General features: G+C 41.2%; 1 protein-coding gene across 9 annotated transcripts in view; it reads right to left on the bottom strand.

The window, feature by feature from the left end:
• LOC120533165 (NACHT, LRR and PYD domains-containing protein 3-like) overlaps positions 1-24,157 on the bottom strand; it is a 113,470-nt gene that overhangs the window by 61,632 nt on the left and 27,681 nt on the right. Inside the window, exons 1-3 of one of the 9 annotated variants that reach the window (XM_039759869.1) lie at positions 17,017-18,162; positions 8,633-8,755; positions 7,188-7,383 (exon numbers count right to left, since the gene is read on the bottom strand). In XM_039759869.1, coding sequence (XP_039615803.1) covers positions 7,188-7,278 — 91 coding nt within the window. In that variant the 5' untranslated portion in view covers positions 7,279-7,383; positions 8,633-8,755; positions 17,017-18,162. The other 8 variants (XM_039759873.1, XM_039759874.1, XM_039759877.1 and 5 more) reach the window with 8 other exon arrangements.

The following is a 24,157-nucleotide window of genomic DNA, read 5'->3' as shown; positions in this document are numbered from 1 at the left end:
AATACGCCGCTCATAGCAGCTACACTTGCTAATATCACATCAACTGTCTTAGTGGTCAGAAGGCTTCTTAAATAGCTCACTCAAGTAACTACAGCCCATAATAACTGCAACACCTGAGAGTTGCAATTGAAAAAGATGCCCTGCCTCTGCAAAATAATATTCATCGTATACAGTAAGGAATCATGGAGAATACAGAACACACAAAAGCGGGAGCAGGGAAACACACAGAAAGAACAATGTAAGCAGAGGCAAAGCACACCAATAATCATAACACGGCCTATGTACAGAGTTGGGAGAAAAACGAAACTGACCCCATGTCGACAACAAAAAAACCCGCTTGGGAAGCAATGTATCAACCCACTATGACAACTGCGTAAAGCCATTAATTCATTCATTTTCCACCGCTTATCCAGAGCTGGGTCTCAGGGACAACAGTCTTAGCGGTGAGGCCCAAGTGTCTTTTTATCCCCAGCCACACTTGCCAATTCATACTGTGGGATTCCAAGGCATTTCCAGGCCATCTAGGAGATATAATCCTCCCAGCAAGCCCTGGGTCTTCCTAGGGGTCCCCTACCAGCTGGTGGTACTTGCAAAATCTCCACAGGGAGGTATCCGTATTAAATGCCTGAACCACCTTAATTGGCTCCTCTCGATGAAGAGGGTCAGTGGCTTTACTCGAAGCCTCTCCCAGATGTCTGCGTTTCTCACCCTGTCCGTCTGTCAATCTCACCATCCTATTTCCCAAAACCGCTCAGTACATTTAAAATTGTTTCAAAAGTCTACTGTTTGTTCATTTATTTATATACTAGTGTGGAATTAAAACAGAACAGCGAGAAGGGTCCTGCCAGGCTCCCTATTCCTGACGTCACACATCCCTCTCCCCTCGGCCCACAGCCTGTGTATCAGATTAGTGAGAATATATGGCTCCTGCTAGCGAACTATGATACTTAGCATGATGAATGAAGTCGCAAAATCAAACGGAATGCTCAAGCAAATTCTAGAAAAATATAACCCGATTTAAATCTGTTATGTAGTTCTATCGTGAAAAGCAGACAGACACATTATATATATATATATATATATATATATATATATATATATATATATATATATATATATATATATATACACACATATATATATACACATATATATATATACACATATATATATATATATACACACATATATATATATACACACACATATATATATATATATATACACACATATATATATATATATACACACATATATATATATATATATATATATATATATATATATATATATATATATATAAATAAATAGAGAGAGAGAGAGAGAGAGAGAGAGAGAGAGAGAGAGAGAGATAGATATACATACACATACAGACACATACAGCGAGGTCCATAAATATTTGGACAGAGACAGCTTTTTTCTCATTTTGGTTGTTCTGTACATCACCACAATGAATTTTAAATGAAACAACTCAGATGCAGTTGAAGTGCAGACTTTCAGCTTTAATTCAGTGGGTTAAACAAAACAATTGCATAAAAATGTGAGGCAACTAAAGCATTTGTTTTAACACAATCTCTTTATTTCAGGGGCTCAAAATTAATTGGACAATCGACTCAAAGGCTATTTCATGGGCCGGTGTGTTCAAGTCCGCCGTTATGTCATATCAATTCAGCAGATAAGAGGCCGGTGAGTTGATTTGAGGTGTGGTGCTTGCATGTGGAAGATTTTGCTGTGAACAGACAACATGCGGTCAAAGGAGCTCTCCATGCAGGCGAAAGAAGCCATCCTTAAGCTGCGAAAACAGAAAAAACCCATCCGAGAAATTGCTACAATATTACGAGTGGCAAAATCTACAGTTTTACATCCTGAGAAAGAAAGCAAGCACTGGTGAACTCGGAGACGCAAAAAGACCTGGACGTCCACGGAAGACAACAGTGGTGGATGATCGCAGAATCATTTCCATGGTGAAGAGAAACTGCTTCACAACAGCCAACCAAGTGAACAACACTCTCCAGGGGGTCGGCGTATCGATATCCAAGTCTACCATAAAGAGAAGGCTGCATGAAAGTAAATACAGAGGGTGCACTGCAGGGTGCAAGCCACTCATAAGCCTCAAGAATAGAAAGGCTAGATTGGACTTTGCTAAAGAACATCTCAAAAAGCCAGCACAGTTCTGGAAAAACATTCTTTGGACAGATGAAACCAAGATCAACCTCTACCAGAATGATAGCAAGGAAAAAAGTATGGAGAAGGCGTGGAACAGCTCATTATCCAAAGCATACAACATCATCTGTAAAACACGGTGGAGGCAGTGTGATGGCTTGGGCGTGCATGGCTACCAGTGGCACTGGGACACTAGTGTTTATTGATGATGTGACACAGGACAGAAGCAGCCGAATGAATTCTGAGGTGTTCAGACATACTGTCTGCTCAGATCCAGCTAAATGCAGATTGCAAATTGATTGGGCGGCGGGCGTTTCATGATACAGATGGACAATGACCCAAAACATACAGCCAAAGCAACCCAGGAGTTTATTAAAGCAAAGAAGTGGAAAATTCTTGAATGGCCAAGTCAGTCACCTGATCTTAACCCAACTGAGCGTGCATTTCACTTGTTGAAGACTAAACTTCGGACAGAAAGGCCTACAAGCAAACAGCAACTGAAAGCCGCTGCAGTAAAGGACTGGCAGAGCATTAAAAAAGGAGGAAACCCAGGATCTGGTGATGTCCATGAGTTCAAAACTTTCAGGCTGTCATTGCCAGCAAAGAGTTTTCAACCAAGTATTAGAAATGAACATTTTATTTCCAGTTATTTAATTTGTCCATTCGCATTAAGCAAACTCCTGTCAATCATGAAGAATCCACTGCATCCACTGAACTGTGTCATCTCCAGGCAGAGGAGTAGCTTCAGTGACAGATTGAGTAGATCGTTCCTCCCCCACACTATGCGACTCTTCAATTCCACCCGGGGGAGTAAATGCTAACATTACTCAGTTATTGTCTGCTTTTTTTATTTTTTTCATTTTTATTACTATTTAATTTAATATTGTTTCTTTGTATCAGTATACTGCTGCTGGATTATGTGAATTCCCCCTTGGGATTAATAAAGTATCTATCTATCTATCTATCAATTACTTTTGAGCCCCTGAAATGAAGGGATTGTGTTAAAAAAATGCTTTAGTTGCCTCACATTTTTATGCAATCTTTTTGTTCAATCCACTGAATTAAAGCTGAAAGTCTGCACTTCAACTGCATCTGAGTTGTTTCATTTAAAATTCATTGTGGTAATGTACAGAACAACCAAAATTAGAAAAAAGTTGTCTCTGTCCAAATATTTATGGACCCAACTATCTATCTATCTATATATATACTGCTGAAAAAAATTAAAGGAACACTTTGAAAACACATCAGATCTCAATAGGAAAAAGAAATCCTCCTGGATATCTATACTGATATAGACTGGGTAATGTGTTAGGAACGAAAGGATGCCACATCGTTTGATGGAAATGAAAATGATCAACCTACAGAGCCCTGAATTCAAAGACGCCCCAAAAATCAAAGTGAAAAAATTATGTGGCAGGCTAGTCCATTTTGCCAAAATTTAATTGCAGCAACTCAAAATTGTACGCAGCACTTTGTATGGTCCCTGTGTTCTTGTATACATGCCTGACAACATCGGTGCATGCTTCTAATGAGATGACAGATGGTGTTGTGGGGGATCTCCTCCCAGATCTGGACCAGGGCATCACTGAGCTCCTGGACACTCTGAGGTGCAACCTGGTGGCATTGGATGGACCAAAACATAATGTCCCAGAGGTGTTCTATTGGATTTAGGTCAGGAAAGTGTGGTGGCCAGTCAATGGTATCAATTCCTTCATCCTCCAGGAACTGCCTGCATACTCTCACCACATGAGGCCAGGAATTGTCGTGCACCAGGAGCCACTGTACCAGCATAGGGTCTGACAATGGGGCCAAGGATTTCATCCTGATACCTAATGGCAGCCAAGGTGCCTTTGTCAAGCCTGTAGCGGTCTGTGTGACCCTCCATGGATATGCCTCCCCAGACAATCATTAACCCACCACCAAACATGTTCTCCATGGCTTCTCCAGACCCTTTCACTTCTGTCACGTGCTCAGAGTGAACCTGCTCTCATCTGTAAAAAGCACAGGGCACCAGTGGTGCATCTGCCAATTCTGGTATTCTATGGTGAATGCCAATCGAACTGCATGCTGCTGGGCAGTGAGCTCAGGGCCCATTAGAGGACATGGGGCCCTTGGGTCACCCTCATGAAGTCTTTCTGGTTGTTTGGTCAGAGACATTCACACCAGTGGCCTGCTGGAGGTCATTTTGTAGGGCTCTGGCAGTGCTCATCCTGTTCCTCCTTGCCCAAAGGAGCAGATACTGGTCCTGCTGATGGGTTATGGACCTTCTATGGCCCTCTCCAGCTCTCCTAGAGTAACTGCTTGTCTCCTAGAATCTCCTCCATGCCCTTGAGCCTGTGCAGGGAGACACAGCAAACCTTCTGGCAATGACACGTATTGATGTGCCATCCTGGAGAAGTTGGACTACCTGTGCAACCTCTGTAGGGTCCAGGTATCGCCTCATGCTACCAGTAGTGACATTGACTGTAGCCAAATGCAAAACTAGTGAAGAAACAGTCAGAAAAGATGAGGAGGGAAAAATGTCAGTGGCCTCCACCTGTTAAACCATTCCTGTTTTTGGGGTCATCTCATTGTTGCCCTTCTAGTGCATCTGTTGTTAATTTCATTAACACCACAGCAGCTGAAACTGATTAACAACCCCCTCTGCTACTTAACTGACCAGATTAATATCCCTTAAGTTTCATTGACTTTATGCTATACTCTGATTAAAAAGTGTTCCTTTAATTCTTTTGAGCAGTATATATATAGTATATATACAGCACAAAATATATATAGTGGTCTATGGCTGACTTGTCATCACGGCCAATACCCCCAGGCCGCCAGATGGAGCTCTCCCTGCAGCATGGAGGTGCCCCGGATACCAGCAGGGAATCATGGATTAAAAAGTGTTCCTTTAATTCTTTTGAGCAGTATATATCTATTATATATATATATCTATTATATATATATATCTATATATATATATATATATATATATATATATATATATATATATATATATATATATATATATATATATATATATATATATATATATATATATATATATATATATATATATATATATATATATATATATATATATATATAGTCAGGATGCCAGGGGCCATGACCCGGCCGGGACGTCATGAGGGACCGGATGTGGGTCTGTGCCCACCCTGGATCACGTGGGGGTTGCCTTCCGGGTTGTTCTGGGGGCCACGGGTACAGGGCATGGAAGCTCCACCCTGTAGGGGCCCGTGGTCACCGCCAGGAGGCGCCCCAATGCCTTGGGGACCTGTTACCCCAGCACTTCCGCCACACCAGGAAGTGCTGGGGGGAAGATTTAGGACGGCGCCGGGAGAGCAGCCGGGAGGACAGCCGGCACTTCCGCCACGCTGGGGCGTGGCCAGAGGAGGTATGCCGGGAACACCTGGTGCTAATCCGGGAACCATATAAAAGGGGCCGTCTCCATTCATTCGAGGCTGGAGTCGGCAGGCGGAAGGACAAAGCACAGGAGAGCTGTGGAGGCGGCCCGAAGAGAGGCATTGTGTGGCCAGGACTGAGTGTTTTGGGGTTTGTGCACAACTGGGTCTTAGTGACCATTATTTGGGTCTGTGTGACCATTGAATTGTTATAAATATTGTAAATAAACGTGTGGTGGTTGAGAACAACATTTCCGCCTGTCTGTGTCCGGGTCAACTTCCACACTATCTATCTATCTATCTATAGAGAGAGAGAGAGAGAGATATGGTGTTTAATCCTTAAATACTACATTCACATCAGCAAATGCAAACAGTCAAAATTTCCTATAAACCTATCGCAGACAGATGTACATTCTTTTGTATGGCCTGCTAATGTTCGTACACACCAATACTTAATCATACTGCCACCACTGCATTATTGGATAGCTGGAACACAAGAAGAAATTCACAATAAAAGAGACATATCTGTGAAGCTGCTCTCACCATGTCACCTAGTTTTTATTTTGTACTTAGATGCTTACACAAATAGCAATATGAGCTTCACGAGATATTTTAATCTCAAGACCCTTGACCACAGGTTTCTACAGATTGTCCCTCATTCTTGTATCTTTTTAATAATGAAGCATCCCATAGATCACATATTTTCATTTATTCCTTCCTGTCATTGGAAAAAAAAAATGTAACAGCACTACCTAAAAGGCCTACAAATCTCAGCAGCCTCGGTAGTATTACACAATTGGGCAGATTCTGACAGTCATGGGGGTTGCTGGGAAGAAGGGTGATTGGGCACTTCCTTTAAAAAGGTACTGAGCTATGCCTGAAAGATCTGTGTGTGTTTCTATGCATCACACTCTACTGGCTTACAAATACAGCCACCCTGGAGAAGGTTGTTTCTGGATTTATATGCTGGTCTGTGTGATTTTGTCTTGGTTGGATATGTCTTCATCTGGGGAGCACTGGCAATCATTCCAAACACAACTACTAGAACCTTGTAGGACAAAACTATACATTTCATTCAGGGAGCTGTTCACTCTACTCACCGTCATTATGCGCATTAGCTGTCATAAGAGTTAATTGTTTTACACGTAGTTCTTGCTGCTTTGTTTGTTTAGTGTTTGTTAAATAATTATCATCACCAGGGGAATTTGTGTGGGGTTTTGCATTTGTGTTGTTTATTAATTGCTTTTTGCTTTCTTCATTTAGGGAATATATCATCTGTTCATTTTGAGCCACTTTATTATGTGTCTCTATTTGTGGGTGTGTGAGCACCGGAGGTGTCCAAAATAAAATAAATAAATAAATTTGTGGGAATATAAGCAGCTCATAAAAACCACTACAGAGTCACCTGCTATCTGTTCAGTGTTCATCTGCTGCACAGAGTGTCAATTCTCTCTCTTTAAGACAGAGATACACTTCATGCAGTTTCACTCCTCTAATGGGTCAATGTCTCTGGTAAGGAATTCAATCAAGACGACATATTGTAGTAGGCTATTTTAGGGGAATAAATATTAAGAAGAACATTTTCAAAATGTTAGAATGATATCTCTGAATTGTTCTCACCAGACAGAGCAGCGACATCTTCATCAGGTCTTCTTCTCCTACAAGAGGCTGCACCAGACTTCTCTTCTGTCTTTGAGCTGTAAATACCCATCTAAACATCTGAGAATGACTCAGCATGTGATCGGGGTGGCAGTCAGGGAGTCTTCTTCTGAAGGGCCTAATTATCAAAGTTGATATGACTGCTAGAGAACAGGAACTGTAGGCAGAAGACAGAGAATAACATTAAGGTGTGTGAATTACAAGAGCTCACTGCAAAATGTCTGGACTCAGTTTAACCAGCCAGTATTCAGTGTGGACATTAGGGTGAGTGGCCACAGAAATTCATTTGAGACATCTAAAGTTAGTTCAGAGAAGTATAAACGATTGCTGAAATTCTGTTGGCACTGTCATACAATTAGAAGCAAGATCACTGTTAGAGTAAACGATGACCCTATCACAGCCATCTTGTTCTGGTGACAAAGGACTGCAGAGGCAATCAGTAACTTTCAATGCTCATTGAGCTCCCAGAAATGATGAGGTGCCAGTCTTTGTTTATTATACAGCGCTCTTGAAAGAGCAAAAACATCACAACCATTTCATAAATACTATGAAGGGTACGGTTCACAACAACAAAATGGAATTGAGTACATGATAACAGAATGTGAGAAAAATTACAAGGAAGCCAAATGAATAGTCGACGGGATTATAATGGGAATGGACAAGACATGGAATGACAGGCAACCATGACACTTGTGTACATTCTTTCCTTCTTTATTCCGTTCTCTCTTTCAATTGCGGTTGTAAAAATAAGAATCATAACGAAAAGATGCTGGAGTTGGGAAGAAACCAACTTGAAAAGGGTAGGACCAGGAGAAGAGACACAAGAAAACAAAGCTTGACTCAAAAGTGGGAGAGGTCAAAAAGTACTGTCATCAAGGCCAAAATGTAGAAAAGTAAAAGTAACCATGTCACACACCTGCGAGTAGGAGGCAGCTAAAGGGCTTAAGTAATGGTAATGCCACATCCGGCCAGGGGGCGGCAGGGTGCACGACTGTCTTTCTCAGTTCCCTGCAGACCTTTCCCAAGAAATCCTGCCAGGTTCCGGCGCCTCCAAAGACCTCTTTTCCATGTCTGAGCCCTTCAATGACGTCACTTCCAAGTCTGGGGCCTTTGATGACATCACTTCTGAGTCTGGGGCCTTTGATGACATCACTTCCTATAGAGGCCTTTAAAGCCGCCATCTTACCACCAATAAATTAGTTCTGTTTCGGACTCAGTCTTGTGAACAACTGGTTATTTTCAAAAGCCTTTTGTAACCAAGGATATTATATGGGTGGCTGCCCCAGACGTTTCATCATGTCTGGTTTGTGTTTATATCACACCAATAAGACATCTAGAAAGAATTTTGAAAGCAAAAAGGATGAATTATCCACAACCTCAGATAAAGAAAAGAGATCTCTGCTGACCTTTTAACCCACTGGGTCCCTGATGTTAGATGCTGCAACCTCTGATGACACATCTCCAGCCAGAGGCAGCGATGTCCCCAACAACAGGAATCATAAAAGGACCACGACCAAATCCATACACAACTGCATAGGAAACATCACAAAATAATTTTCATAGCTTAAAATATCTATTGGATTCTAAAACTGATGTCATATTTACTCAGAACAGTTCTTAAGGTGACTGGAGTACGGCCCTCCTCTCCACTTCCTCCCATCCGCTCTCTAACATCTTTTTCAACATGAAGCCAGTGGCTGTCTGTATGCAATTCTTTGGAATAATAAGAATTCGCTGGAAGGCATCCTACAGGCCCTTGCCTATAATTTCAGTCTGGCAGCAAAACCTTTCCTGTGCCCTCTCTACCTCAGGGACATCATTTTCTTTTTTAAATATTACTTTTTCTGCTAAGAAACCAAGCTATCACTATACTCAGTTCAAAAAGTTTATACTTTAATTTTATATTTTACCCCCTATAACAACTATGCCATTTGTGTGACTGTGGATCCTTACTGTCAGCTTTGTACAATGAAAGCTCTTGGCACATTTTTACACATGTTCTGGAATTGCCTACACCAGTTCATGCTTTCTGGTCTGCTATTTTCAACTTCCCGTCTTCTATTCTTTCTAATAATATTTCTCTGGTTTCTCTGATATAGCTTCTATTAGACCTCTGTTCTCATCCTCTTACTGTTATCCAGCAGAGGTTATTCTCTATGGAACAATTGCTACAAAAATAATATTAGCATCTCACTGGAATGTCCTGACTTTCTCTGCTCTACCTTTTAGAAATTTTTCTTTCTATATCAGACACACAGACAGATATACACTCACCTAAAGGATTATTAGGAACACCTGTTCAATTTCTCATTAACGCAATTATCTAATCAACCAATCACATGGCAGTTGCTTCAATGCGTTTAGGGGTGTGGTCCTGGTCAAGACAATCTCCTGAACTCCAAACTGAATGTCAGAATGGGAAAGAAAGGTGATTTCTGCAATTTTGAGCGTGGCATGGTTGTTGGTGCCAGACGGGCCGGTCTGAGTATTTCACAATCTGCTCAGTTACTGGGATTTTCACGCACAACCATTTCTAGGGTTTACAAAGAATGGTGTGAAAAGAGAAAAACATCCAATATGCGGCAGTCCTGTGGGCGAAAATGCCTTGTTGATGTTAGAGGTCAGAGGAGAATGGGCCGACTGATTCAAGCTGATAGAAGAGCAACTTTGACTGAAATTACCACTCGTTACAACCGAGGTATGCAGCAAAGCATTTGTGAAGCCACAACATGCACAACCTTGAGGCGGATGGGCTACAACAGCAGAAGACCCCACCGGGTACCACTCATCTCCACTACAAATAGGAAAAAGAGGCTACAATTTGCACGAGCTCACCAAAATTGGACAGTTGAAGACTGGAAAAATGTTGCCTGGTCTGATGAGACTCGATTTCTGTTGAGACATTCAAATGGTAGAGTCAGAATTTGGCGTAAACAGAATGAGAACATGGATCCATCATGCCTTGGTACCACTGTGCAGGCTGGTGGTGGTGGTGTAATGGTGTGGGGGATGTTTTCTTGGCACACTTTAGGCCCCTTAGTGCCAATTGGGCATCGTTTAAATGCCACGGGCTACCTGAGCATTGTTTCTGACCATGTCCATCACTTCATGACCACCATGTACCCTTCCTCTGATGGCTACTTCCAGCAGGATAATGCACCATGTCACAAAGCTCGAATCATTTCAAATTGGTTTCTTGAACATGACAATGAGTTCACTGTACTAAAATGGCCCCCACAGTCACCAGATCTCAACCCAATAGAGCATCTTTGGGATGTGGTGGAACGGGAGCTTCGTGCCCTGGATGTGCATCCCACAAATCTCCATCAACTGCAAGATGCTATCCTATCAATATGGGCCAACATTTCTAAAGAATGCTTTCAGCATCTTGTTGAATCAATGCCACGTAGAGTTAAGGCAGTTCTGAAGGCGAAAGGGGGTCAAACACCGTATTAGTATGGTGGTCCTAATAATCCTTTAGGTGAGTGTATCTTTCTTCTCTTTTTTTGTGGGTGGTGATCCTCTCTATCAATCCACCTATTTTTTACATGGCAGGGTTAATCTGAGTGAGGAGTGTTTTTAAATATTACTTATTTTTTCTCAAAAATAGAGGTGTTTGATTTCTGTATTTAATAAAATAATAAAAGTTGGATTACAAAAAAAAAACTGACTTCAGGTTTTAATTTCTTACTCTTCTAAAAATGAATAATGAATCAATTCACAATACCTACAGCTTGATACACTGTACATGATGGCTGCTGTCTGAAGCACTCTCTAGTATTAGCTCGTAAAGCTCAATGTGTGGTCGACGTCTGTTTAAAATCTCCATTTTTTTTCACCAGCACAGTCTTATATTTTTTAAGAGGATTTTCAGTTTTAAATGATGGTTATTCCTGGCTGTACATCGGGACACAGAAGCCTACTACCCATACCAGTGTCATTAGTGCAGTTTTCCCACTGCTAAACACACATATAAATGAACTGCTTTAGATCAGATCTCCGACTCAGTTAAAATATATTGAGAAGGGGCCACATTCGGTCTTTTTTTCACCACAGCCATGGATTTAAATTATTGCAGAGAAAGTTTCTCAGTGTTGAAAATCACAGATGAAGTCTTGAACAGCACTTTGTGTCCAACAGAATATGCCTCGTGTCAGATCCTTCCTCTACCCTTCCATCATTTCTCATCTGAAGTTTGCGTTTTGTACTTTCTTGTACAAGTATAGGAAAAGTGTTGGAATCCTCAAAAAACTCTATTTCGATATTTTGATGAACTGACGTTTTAGACCTCCCAGAGTCCGAAAATACTATTTTCTAATTATGTGTCTGTGTGTGTGTGTGTAGTAAACACGATAACTCGAGTATGCTTCACTCACACAAATTTTGCATACAAGCATTAGGTACAAAACATAGATTTCTATCAACTTTTAGGCTATTTCCGTTAACCGGAAGTGATACTTGACCTTTTATTCATGAAGCTGCAGAGTCTGATTTGTTCAACTTTATTTTTATAATAATTGCTCATTATATTATTAATTTGATTTGTTGTTGATGGTTCTTTAATGTACATACTATAAAAATATAACTATTGTCTTGCAGTTTACTCCTAAAATATCTATCCCCATATCTGAGTATATCAGAAAGTCAAAGGGAGACCACTCGAGATTTTTAAACTTGCTGATTTTCTTCATTGTGCGATATGGCAATGGCAACATTATAACACAGACCACACGTCATAAAACAACTGCCTCTCACCTTGTTCAACAGCATTGGTTTACTATATGATATTGAATTATCATTGGCGGCACGGTGGTGCAATGGTAAGGAGACCTGGGTTTGTATTATGGGTCCTCCCTGTGTAGGGTTTCCATGTTCTCCCCGTTCTCCGGTTTCCTCCCACAGTCCAAAGACATGCAGGTTAGGTGCATTGGCGATCCTAAATTGTCCCCTAGCGTGTGTGTGTGTGTGTGTGCCCTGCGGTGGGCTGGTGCTCTGCTCGGGATTTGTTACTGCCTTGCGCCCCGTGCTGGCTGGGATTGGCTCCAGCAGACCCTCGTGACCCTGTGTTTGGATATAGCAGGTTGGATAATGGACAGATGTATGGATTATCATCTAAGCTAGCTGTGCTCTCCATCTAAGACAGGTAAGCAATGTAGATATCAACATTAACATTTGAAGTGCACCATTAATTGAAATTTTTTTCCCCAACACATATAGGACTAAAACACATTGCATTTGTCATTCTAACAAATGGCTTATCACAAATTGTCGTAGAATAAAATGCATTATTGCAAATGTTTGCGATGTACCAACTCTGCAATATGTCATTTTGCATAGTCGTGATGTGCAATCTGTTGGAATGACTTATGCAATGCATTGTATTAGTCGAAAGGTTTGTGATGCACCATCTGTTGAAATGACAAATGCAGTTCATATGCTTCTGTAAAATGCCATTTTGTACGGGATTCACAAAAGCAGTGCCTATTTTTGTGATGTGCTAGCTGTTGGAATGATAAATGCAATGCATTTTATTAGTACAAATGTTTGCGATGCACCATCTTTTGGAATGACAAGAGGCTTAATAACTGGACGGACACACCGACACATAGATATACAGACACCTATACATTTATTATGGTGGACCTCCTACTGACTAACAGGGCAGATTTCAGGTCCCAACTAATGAGTTTTCGTTCTTTCCCTTGTTTCATATTGACCTGTCAGACGACGGACATCCTCAGATTTTGGCAATGTCATTAGTTCAGGCATCTCTTTGAAACACTCTGACCGTTTCTTTGTTTGGTATTTTTGTATATTGGTAACACAAATAATGAGGATGTGAGGCTTCCTAAAAGTTCCCCAAACCCGGCCAGGATCTTCACCAGCATGCCCAGAGAAAGGCTTCACCCAAGCAGGCAGTGCCAACCACTACCCACACACTTTTCCTTATTTTGGGCCATTGTAGGTCAATGACTTGAAAAAATTCACACACAGTGTCCTAAAATCTCCCAAACTATACAGAAACAGGGAGAGAAACCATCTGGCTAGATGGGAATGTTTATAAATTTAGAATTTATTGAAACAAGAAATCAATGAGAACAAAATGACAGAAGGGAAAAAAAAAGTTGCCTAAATATCAGTCCAAGGCCAACAAGTCCAAATATATAATCTAAAGTTAGTGATACAATAAAGAAGTGGAAAACAATTCACAAAGCAATACTTGCAATAACCAATCCAACAGCAGTCAGAGATCCACTACAGACACCTTCTGACTCACGGAGGTCCCAGCAGTAGTGAAAAACACAAGAAATGGAAGAACATTAAGAATAAAATAAAAAAAACCCACACACATCAATATGAACCTGACAAATAATTAAAAGGAAAAACAAGCCATGCAATAGACACTGGCTGTAGCCCAACAGTTCTGCTCTTTGGGGTCTCTCCTGAAATTGGTTTGTCCTTTAAAAGTCAGGAACTTGCTGGTAGTTCTCAGATCTGTTACCATCTACTTATGGGTATTTACCGTATGGAGCCTGTTATGAATCATAAAATAAATCATTCATATGGATGGGTCCTTTGGGAACCAACAATAGTCCTCTAGGCTGACACTCTGAAAAACCACTCTGGCACTTTTTAAGCGTGGGATAGGACACCCCTTTCACAGAATCTCTATATCCAATAAATACTGAAAAATAAAATGGGGTATGTGTCCATGTATTAAAATTATAAAGAACACTCTTACAAATTCAAAATTACATTTTGTTTTATTGGAAGCTCAAAGATGAGATCAGCATGGCAGTGACACACCTTCATAAATAAAGATAGGAGTTGTGGTTGTACCCTCGGGAGGTATGAGCACCACAGGTATGGCTAAATGTACCCTAATACCTGCATACAGTCTTTTTTAAAGGTGTGGCCACCAGGGGGTGCACCAGCCCCCCAAACCCAACACAAATCCAGCAACAAACCAGACTTTATTTCAGTGGGAAACGCTTTTCCTTTTATTTCCCACAGTGCAATAAGCGCAGTAATGACAGCATGGCACTTTCTCTTCACCTCCACTCCTCCCCTGAGGAGCTTTAACCACCTTCTCCAGACTCTGAATGAAGGCAGGGGAGGTCATTTTATGCTGCACCTGGGAGCACTCCAGGTGGCTTTGTACCAAAGTCTGGAAGCCCAAAAAAATGGAGCTGCAGCACCTTTTGGCAGAACCCAACAGGGCTGAGTTACAGATCTCCAATTTCCATGACGTCCTGAGGGAAACTGTGGCACTACAACAACCCAGAGGGGATGCCATTTAGTGCTCCGGGGGAAGCAGTGCCCTGTATATGTCGACTCCCCTGGTCCCGTTATGGTGGTGTCCCAGCTGTCCATCACAAACGATAGACCACATATTGTCTTCATACCGGGGTACAGTGATTACAGCCCCTGACCGTACAGCCCCTCCACCAGCTGGTACTTTTGTTTTCCCTGACAGCACACAGTGGAGAATGAAACGCGCACCGGCTGGTCAAAGCAAGGAGTCTACATGAAAACACAGGGGGGCATCATCTCTCGTTAAATTTCACTGCCTAGTAAAGGGAAAGGCAGGCGACTCAGAACTCCAGCCCACCTTTAAACACCCTTGGAGGAATACTGAAAACAAATGTAGCAGACTGCTTGACAGAGTGCCAACAGATATATTAAATTGCACTTAATAGACAGAATTTTTGGTGTTGGCAAAGTAGGGCAGCATCTAGCTGTTGTGCTAAAAAATACAACATTAAATAGATTACCGTAGGCACTTTTTATTTAAATGCTAACATTGAATGACATAACCATTACCAATATGAATGTCAATTCCAAACTTCATGCAGGTAACTTGAATACAAGCTCATCCGGTTTCTCAAGTATTAATAACACTGAAACAAGATTATGCACATATTAATAATATGTAAATATACATGAGCAGTAACATGGAAGACACAGATGAACAGGTCTTGTAAATAAACTAGGCTGACCCGCCTTTTAAGGCGACCACTTAAGGCAATTCAATATGTAGATCAATTTGATATTTTATACAAACTCATTAATTTGGTTATATTGCATTTAACCGGTATTTCTTTAATACTCGTAGTTTGTTATTTTTGTGATGAAATTTAAACTTTTTTTCTATATTGAGGTCGCCCTTTTGAACCCCCCTGATATTTACTACGCGGTGAGGCATTTGTACTCCATCAACATTAATTATTTCCAGAGACATAATTTTGTCTATTTTTCAAGCGCATCACGCATAAAAGCAAGGGAACGATGGGAGCACCAGAACTCTGCTTACATCATGTCGCTTCGTACCACAAGCTGCAAGTAGCAAGTCTGTGATAAGCAGAATACCGCTACGCTTTCCACTCACGGGACGGAAGGACAATCCCGACCGCTTTTATATAGTAAGAAAGAAGAAGATGATATCGCACAGTCTGGAGTAGAAAATCATCTTTTACCTGGAAAAACGAAACTACAAATCCCATCATGCATTGCAAAATGTTCGGGGCGTGTGTGAAACTCCGCGCCTGCGTAGCACTCACGGGACGGAAGGACAATCCCGACCGCTTTTAAATAGAAGGATTACTGCATGTCCACACACCATAAAAATAAATCTTGAAGAAAATATTCTGGCATCAATACATCTACACAAATTAAATTACCAATATATCGGGTCTTTAATTTTATATTTTTTTTCTGACAGAGCTAATTAGGAAATGCTAGCAATAGAAAATCCAAGCAAGCAATGAAATTAAAATATACATAAAGGGGCTCTCGGTTGTGAAAAGTAACCCTTTCCTGTCTTGTCTGCAGGCTTCTCCTCTACACTCAAAAATGGTGCCAGAGTGGCCATCCACATGAAGATTCCAGAAATACCTTTCATTTATTTAGATCAGTGCCAGCCTCCATATGGTAACAGATTTGTGAAATACCAATATGTCATGACTTAAGGCACTCTCGGTTCATACAGTAACACTGGTCAAGTTCGGGTTTTCTGAATCTCTTAGTGCCCTGCTTGGCAGCCTCCGTACATTAAAAATGTCATTCCCTCATTAGAAAGTTTTTCAAAGCATAAAATACCAACTTCATATGCAGAGAATCCTTCCCAGAATGAAATGGTGCTTTGTCAAGCAATAGTTCTACGAGGAACCACACAACCCAGTAAAGAACAATGATTTTTAAGAGTGTACTTGGCTTATAAAGGCTGCCCGATTCGGATGCGTTCTTGAAAAGAGAACAAAAAAAGTCAAACTGAAGCAACCCTGTACGCCTTTAAAATTTGAAGTCGTGCGCTCCGAGTACGTGTGTCTCAGCACAGCCGCGACATTCACGCGTCAGCTCGTTACACGTCAGTAAAGCACGCCAGGGATGGCTGTGAAGTTTCGGAAACCATTATTTTCGCGCACAGAACAGCAGCGTGGTGTCATTTCTTACAGAAATTGTTATGGGGGAACAACGGTAACCAGACCTGCACGCGCAGTCTTCGAGGAAGGATTCGATTAAAATTAGCTTGTTCCTAGTACTGTGTGCCTACGTAGGACTCCACCTTATAAATCAAGAAAGAAGTCACCTACCTCAAATACTCACTTTAGTATATGCTGTATGGGGAAAACATCGGTTAATATGCGGAGGCGTAGTGAGGCTCGTTTAATTCAGTATGCATTCCTTCGGGTACTACCCAGTGCTAAATTTACTTTCACGTCGATTGGCAGTTCAGAAAATGTAAAACTTCAAATGCCGTTAAGCGCTCATGAGATAAGAAACATCTTACCGAGATAAGATGAGCTGCAGCTGGAACTTTAAGCGCGCCCACGGCCTTCCTCCGCCTCTCTCTCTCTCTCTCTCTCTCAAGGACGTCTTTACTACGGTCCTTCTCCGGCACGCCGCTGCTTCTGCCTGTCCGATTAAATTTGAAGATGAGCCGATTTATTTATAAAATGGCAGCTCTGCTGTATCACAACTATTAGTTAATTTTTTACGATTTACATTATGTGTAGCTCTTAGATATGTGCCGTTTTGCGGCTGAGATGTAGACATTACACATTTTATAACGATGTGTAAGATTGTTAATTATTGTTGTAGCGGCTGTGTATTACTACGCAGGCGCTCTTTGATTAAAAAAAAAAAAACATAAAGTCGTGCACTCTGCCGCCTCGCAAAGCTACACAGAATTAGTCAACTGCGAGTCGCACTTTGTTTCAGAATCAGTATGAGGTGTTTTTTATTAGCGGATCTCGTTCTTTTCTCACATTTACATTTAAACAGGATAATATATTTTTTTCCTGCTGTTCTCACACTTAACTACGGAAATACCCCACCACCCAAACATGATGCTGTTGCGACCCCCAGTTACAAGCAGTGCGGGATTTACGCATAAGCTACACAAGCTATAGCTTAGGGCACCCGCCTTCTTGGGGGCCCCCAAAACAAATCATATTTGGCACTTACATAGAATATCTGGACTTATAAAGGGCCCCATGTCTCAAATAGCTTAGGGCCTTATCGAGTCTAAATCCGGCCCCGGTTACAAGGAAGACACTACAGGACAAAGAAATAATTTCAACGACGGTTTTACTTTAAACGGATAAAAATGCGGGAAAGTAAAGAACAAAATTGAACATAAACTATTTACGGTTACTTATTAACCTCTCATTGCTCAGACCATAAGAACCGCCCTAAATACTCCCTCGTCCTACCCAGAAATTTTTCCTGAGCTACTACCTCACCCTAATATGTGCTATATCATGTCGTACCCCGAACCATCCAGAAAACCAGGTCAGGGTACCACCCCTTTTCTTAATTTCATTTTGCTGACGTCAGACCTCCGCTCCGCCCTCCTCACTGCACTCAACAGTCCCTCTGCGGTCAGGCTCCGCCCCGGCCGGGATGCAACACTATTTTTTATTACAGTATTTTGTTACTTACCCCATTGCTAGTTGTAGTGATGACTGGGAAATAAATAAACAAATAATCTCACATTTTCATGGGGAATGAAGATTACAATGGGCATGAATAGAGACCAATGCCAGATAGCTGCAATCAATACAAAAACGTCCATGCAAAAATCTTACGTCACTTAAGTCGCATAAATCACATGCCAAACATGGAAGAAACTGTACTAGTCACCCAACCGGGTGCCCTGTTCTTTCTGTCTGTGCTGAGGAAAGATAAATAAAGGCAGGACGGGATGCAACACTATTTTTTATTACAGTATTTTGTTACTTACCCCATTGCTAGTTGTAGTGATGACTGGGAAATAAATAAACAAATAATCTCACATTTTCATGGGGAATGAAGATTACAATGGGCATGAATAGAGACCAATGCCAGATAGCTGCAATCAATACAAAAACGTCCATGCAAAAATCTTACGTCACTTAAGTCGCATAAATCACATGCCAAACATGGAAGAAACTGTACTAGTCACCCAACCGGGTGCCCTGTTCTTTCTGTCTGTGCTGAGGAAAGATAAATAAAGGCAGGAGGAAGCATCTTTTATTTTCTAAGTCTAGGAAGAGGTAACACTAATCAAAATAGAAAGCAGCAATGCAATAAAGGAAAGTGTTGCAAACAGGAGCTTGTGCTGCATACTTTTATGCATTCCAAAGTCAAGTTTCAGTCCCCACTCATAACATAAGGTAATACCTAAAATGGTCCTAACTGACCCCGGGCAGTGACTTGTGCGCCTCATTCCTTGGCAGTCCATTTTTAACAGGAAGGTCAGTTAGTATGTGTAGACAAGCCATAATAAATAATTGCATGTTTTAGCTTCACAACCATTTGGTTACATCTTCACATCACACAGTATCTCAAGTCACATATCATAAACTGTTTATATGTAATAAGAATATAAGTTTAATGTCACTGTGCTCTGTACAATAATTATTTTAGAAATCCACTCACATGTACAGGCCAGGCCAAAGTTAGCACATAGGGGCTTTCAGCATTTAGAACTGCTAGGCAAGCATTTGAAGAGAGAAGGTACAACTACAAAAATAGGCATTGTGCTATTTCTGTATGTTAGAGATGAAATAGAATCCTCTCCTTCCCTTGTTTGGAACCTAAGTAAGGGCCTGCACATGGAGAAGACAGTATAAAAAGACTTGGACAACAGCCAGGCACTTCTGAAGCCGATGGATGGATGGGTGATATTGGCATCCGTCCTGAAAAGCCTTCCAGCACAGCGACGAAAAATGAAAGACTGTATAGATCAAGATCCCACCTTGGTATTGTCTTGCTATTATGGCTTCCCGTGTGTAATGCCGCGTAAACCGCCAGTAAAGAAAGCTAAGTTATTTTCTCTCCTACGTGATTTTTACCGCCATATCATTATGGGAGAGGTATTGCCTTTTAATATCATATCTATATAGTTTTCGGTTACTTAAAACGCCACAATTACAAAAGAACTTATTCCAACTAGGGAACTATATTGCCCCCTGTTGGAAACATCATAATACAGAGTTACAATATAACCTAAATCTCACAATAAAACATTTAAAACTTTAAAATTATGAAAAAGTACAAAAACACAAAATCTTTTAATAATAGTCAAATGACAAAAAAAGTGGGTTTTTCTGCTTATTGTATTTGTGGCAAAATGCATTGAAGTATCAGTCAGAGAACGTGTGAATGGCGTGTCCTTCACGTGTTCTACTATTGAGTTAACTGCTTTGAAAGTCGTGCAGGTCAGCTTATGTGGAGATGCTAAATTGACCCCAGACGTGTGTTTTCTCTCTGTGATGTGTTGGCGTCCTGTCCAGAGATTGTCCCTGCCTTGCGCAGAGTGTTTGCTTGGTTAGGCTCCAGCTTCCCTGCAACCCTGCTCTGGATGAGTGGGCTTAGAAAATGGACGGATTGATGGGATATAGGCGTATTTTTCATTTTTCATATACTTCACCAAAGAGAAATATGTATTGTAGATGCTGTAGTGGATGGACCGGTGTCCCAAATGGGATGGAGTGTGAAATCTTACCCGGCCAGGAGGCCATATTGGACAGAACACGTGGAATGAGGTGCAGCCTGGCCAGAATGATTCCCAGTTTTTAATCCCAGTTGGGGAGAGACCATAATGGACTGGGAGAATCTAGATGTCAGGGACAACTTCTCTCACAACATGAGAGGTGGCAGAATTTTTCTGGCGTGGTGTCAGTTTTGACTGGGACCCCTGCAGGGGTCCTTGGGTGCTACCAAAGGATGGTGCCAGAAAAGGACCTCCCTGTTTTATGGGACCTTTGTCTAAACCAGAAGTGCTTCTGTTGTCTAACACTATGATGCCAGAAGTAATCCCAGGACCTCCATTTAAGAAGTCATTCCACTTAGGAAAGGCAGGCAGAATCGGGAGGAGGAGAGAGGAAGAAGATGATTGTAACTGTGCTGCTGATTGTAAAGTTCAAGACGAAGCCTGTACAAGGTATTGTGTTTATTACAAGTTCTTCTGAACCTGGGACCTGGGTCTGTGTTGTTGTGCTTGGGGTGCTGTTATGTCCCCTAGTAGCCACAGCGTTCTTTAAATATTTTGTGACGTTGGTGTGTGTGACGTGCCATTGAGGTTTGTTCTGACCGCCGCACCACACCACTGTGTGTACAGGTGGCACATTCAAGTATAAGATGCAGGCACACAGACACACATGTGACTTTATGGTCATTTAAATAGTTTCTTCAGGATCGGTTTTGCTGAAATGACCGGCAACCTGACATGTAAAAGAAGAAAATACTGTACACAAAATGCTAAAGTTCAAGTGACCTCTTGGGAGCTAAATTTGAAACAGTAAACCAATTCCTTATTTATGTAGAGCAGAATGTGACTTGCAAGAAAGAGTTCCTTAGGTAGGATAAATTAAATTATTGTATTCATTGAATGTTAACAAATTTACATTAGCTGTGACCTTAAAAAAATGTAAAAAAAACCTTTGAGGACAAAGCATCCCTTTACTTGAGACTTATTTTAGTAACGTGTGCATCCACTCCTCCACCATAGTGACACCCCAAGAGGCAGGACCCCGTTAACGTCACCACGCCGTGGCCTCCCTCTGGCTGGTTAAGTACCTGAGATGAAGATGTCAGGTGGTGGTGTGCGGATGTTCTCGGAGTCACTGTGTAAGTATCGCTTTATGAATTGGTCTGCTAGTTGATGAACGGCTTTTGTTCTGCTTATTGGATTTCAGGTTTGGATTGTGTACTGGGACTTGTAATAATTAATAATGATCATTTATTTTATTTATAGGCGCCTTTCAAGACACACAAAGACACCTTACAGAGCACATTAATAACAACAAAATTAATAAAAATATTACAGAACAACTAAACCACAATAAATACAATAATACATTTAAATTTATCAACTAAAATGATCAGACAGAATAAGCCAGCTTAAAAAGATGTGTTTTAAGATGAGATTTAAAGGAAGGAAGAGAGTCTTGTGGGAGAAAGTTCCAGAGGCGAGGGGCCACTCGACTGAAAGTTCTGAACCCCATGGTAGTCAAGCGAGCAGGAGTTACAGTAAGACTGACAGAGGAAGAAGAGCTAAGGATACGAGAAGGAATGGAGCTGTGAAGAAGATCAGAATGATAAGGAGGTGCCAGATTATGAAGGGTCTTGTAAGTAATAAGCAGAATATTAAAATCAATGTGATATTTAATAGGGAGCCAGTGAAGCTGCTGAAGGACAGGAGTAATGTGTTCGGGGTTCTGGTAGTAATGCGAACTGCAGGATTCTGAACCAACTGGAGTTTGTGAGGAAGACAAGAAAGGATAGAATTACAATAACCAATATGAGATGCGACCAGAGTATGAACAAGAACAGCACTGCTGGTAGCTGAAGGAGATGGACGTAAATGGCTGATATGACGTAGATAGAAGTATACAGACCGAGTGACATTATTAATATGTGTCTAGAATTTTAAGGTACTATCGAGAATAACACCTAAGCTCTTAACCTGGGAGGAGGAAGAGATTAGAGAATTATCAACAGTCAATGAAATATTATCACATAAAAATAATCCCAGCTAATTAATTGAGCTCAGTGCCATCAGGTGTTGTCACTGATTAGGAATCGGGTTTGAACAAAAACCTGCAGCCACAGGGGGTCCCCAGGACTGAGGTTGGGAAACACTGGCTTAGAGTCTGCAGCCTTAGAGGAGCTCCATATGGATGTAAATAAATGACCAAGCAAAGAAATGCCAGCTGTGCCAGTCAACTAATGAGCACAACTGAGGCAAGTGAAGTCATAAAACAAAAACACATTTTTGGTGTCATGCCCTTGAGTAGAGGCCCACAACGCTGGAAGAAACCAGCAGCTGCAACACAAATGACAAACTGTATGTAGGCCTCAGGTTTCAATATGTCATCCCAGTCTGGGCATTCAATAAGCTTTGGACTTGTGTTCATAACCTGCGTATGAAAATGAGTTTTTTCATATTCGATATATTTTATTTCTACTCATTATTGTTGCTAAATTGCTTGCTTTTCATGTATATAATGTTATACACTATGCATTCTTGTTTTTTATTTTCATTATTATGCTTCATCAGCATTTGAGAAACGTATTTCTTGGGGTCTGCCATGAGAAAAGGATTCTTCTTATAAAACAGGGGTGAAATTCCTAGTTAAACACAGATTAAGATGATTGTACCAAAATGATATGAACTTAAAATTATAAAAAAAGTTTTACCACACCCTGACTTTTCAGAACTCCACATCCACTGCAACTCATACTCACTGGAGCACCACCAATAATTACCTGCTCAATCCTGGGAAATTGAAATTGCAGCCATTGGTAATCTGCCAAACATGTGCACGATGTGACAGCTCCTGGAGAAGACATAAGTGGGAATACGGAAAGAGCTCATCAGCTGAGGGAGAGAGAGAAGAGGGAAGGGTGAGAGAGAGATAAAGAGAGAGAGAGAGAGAGAATGATGGAAGCAGAGAGATAGAGAGACGAGGAAGGGGGCACAGAGACATAAAGAGAGAGACAGAATGATGGAGGGGGAAAGAGCGATGGATAAAGAGGGAGAGAAAGAGAGAAGAGGGAAGAGGAGAGACAAGCAGGGGACAAAGAGAGAGAATGATGTAGGGGAAAGAGTGATAGAAAAGCAAGGAAGGGGAGAGAGAGATAAAGAAAGAGAGAGAGAGAATGACAGAGGGGGAAGAGAGTGATAGATAATGAGGGAGGGATAAAGAGAGGGGGAGAGAAGGAGGAAGAGAGAGAGAGCAACTGTGATATCCTGGAATAGCATCAGCACTGGCTTGGCAGGACTTGTATAGACCACCATTGAACAGGAACTCTGACAATTTGCACCTTTGCTGTTAATTCTTGTATTTCACCGATTGATCTTCCAGTCACAGACAAATGTCCTTTCTGTGGAGAGAGACCGAGAGGCCGTTTCTCACTGTTTTATGTTCTGTTTAAGAATCCACCTTATCTAAACGTTCTTACTTCTATTTCCACTGCCCTTAACTTGTCTCTTAATAATGTTTATGTATTTACTAGCCACGGTATTGGCCAAAAACAGGTAATATAATAATTCATTAAATATTTGCTCTCTCTTTTGTGTAAGTGTACCTTCAGCGGCTTCCCCCCGTATTCGCGCGTGTCCAGATCTCTCTTAACCGGCACTCCCCCTCTCGAGCGCACTCCTATAAATCCTGCTTCTCAGACTCTGTCATTATTTTCGAGGCACCTTTCTCAGCTCCTGTGCAGTTTTGTTCTTGCTGTCACTCTCTCTGCGTCACACTCCTTTTACTCCTCCTCGTGCATCTCACACTCTCACTTTCTCTTTTGTCAACCAAATTGCCCAGAGGGAACAAACACACAGCCCTTGGTGTTTTATTATATAGTAGAGCAGATAAATAGATGGTGTGAAAGAAAATGTAACTGCGTGCAAGCTACTAAGGATTAAAAGCTGTTTTATTATA

The sequence above is a fragment of the Polypterus senegalus genome, chromosome 8, assembly GCF_016835505.1.
Source record: "Polypterus senegalus isolate Bchr_013 chromosome 8, ASM1683550v1, whole genome shotgun sequence".
Taxonomy (NCBI): domain Eukaryota; kingdom Metazoa; phylum Chordata; class Cladistia; order Polypteriformes; family Polypteridae; genus Polypterus; species Polypterus senegalus.
The sequence above is the reverse complement of the archived record's forward strand: the minus strand, read 5'-3'. Positions and strand labels throughout refer to the sequence as shown.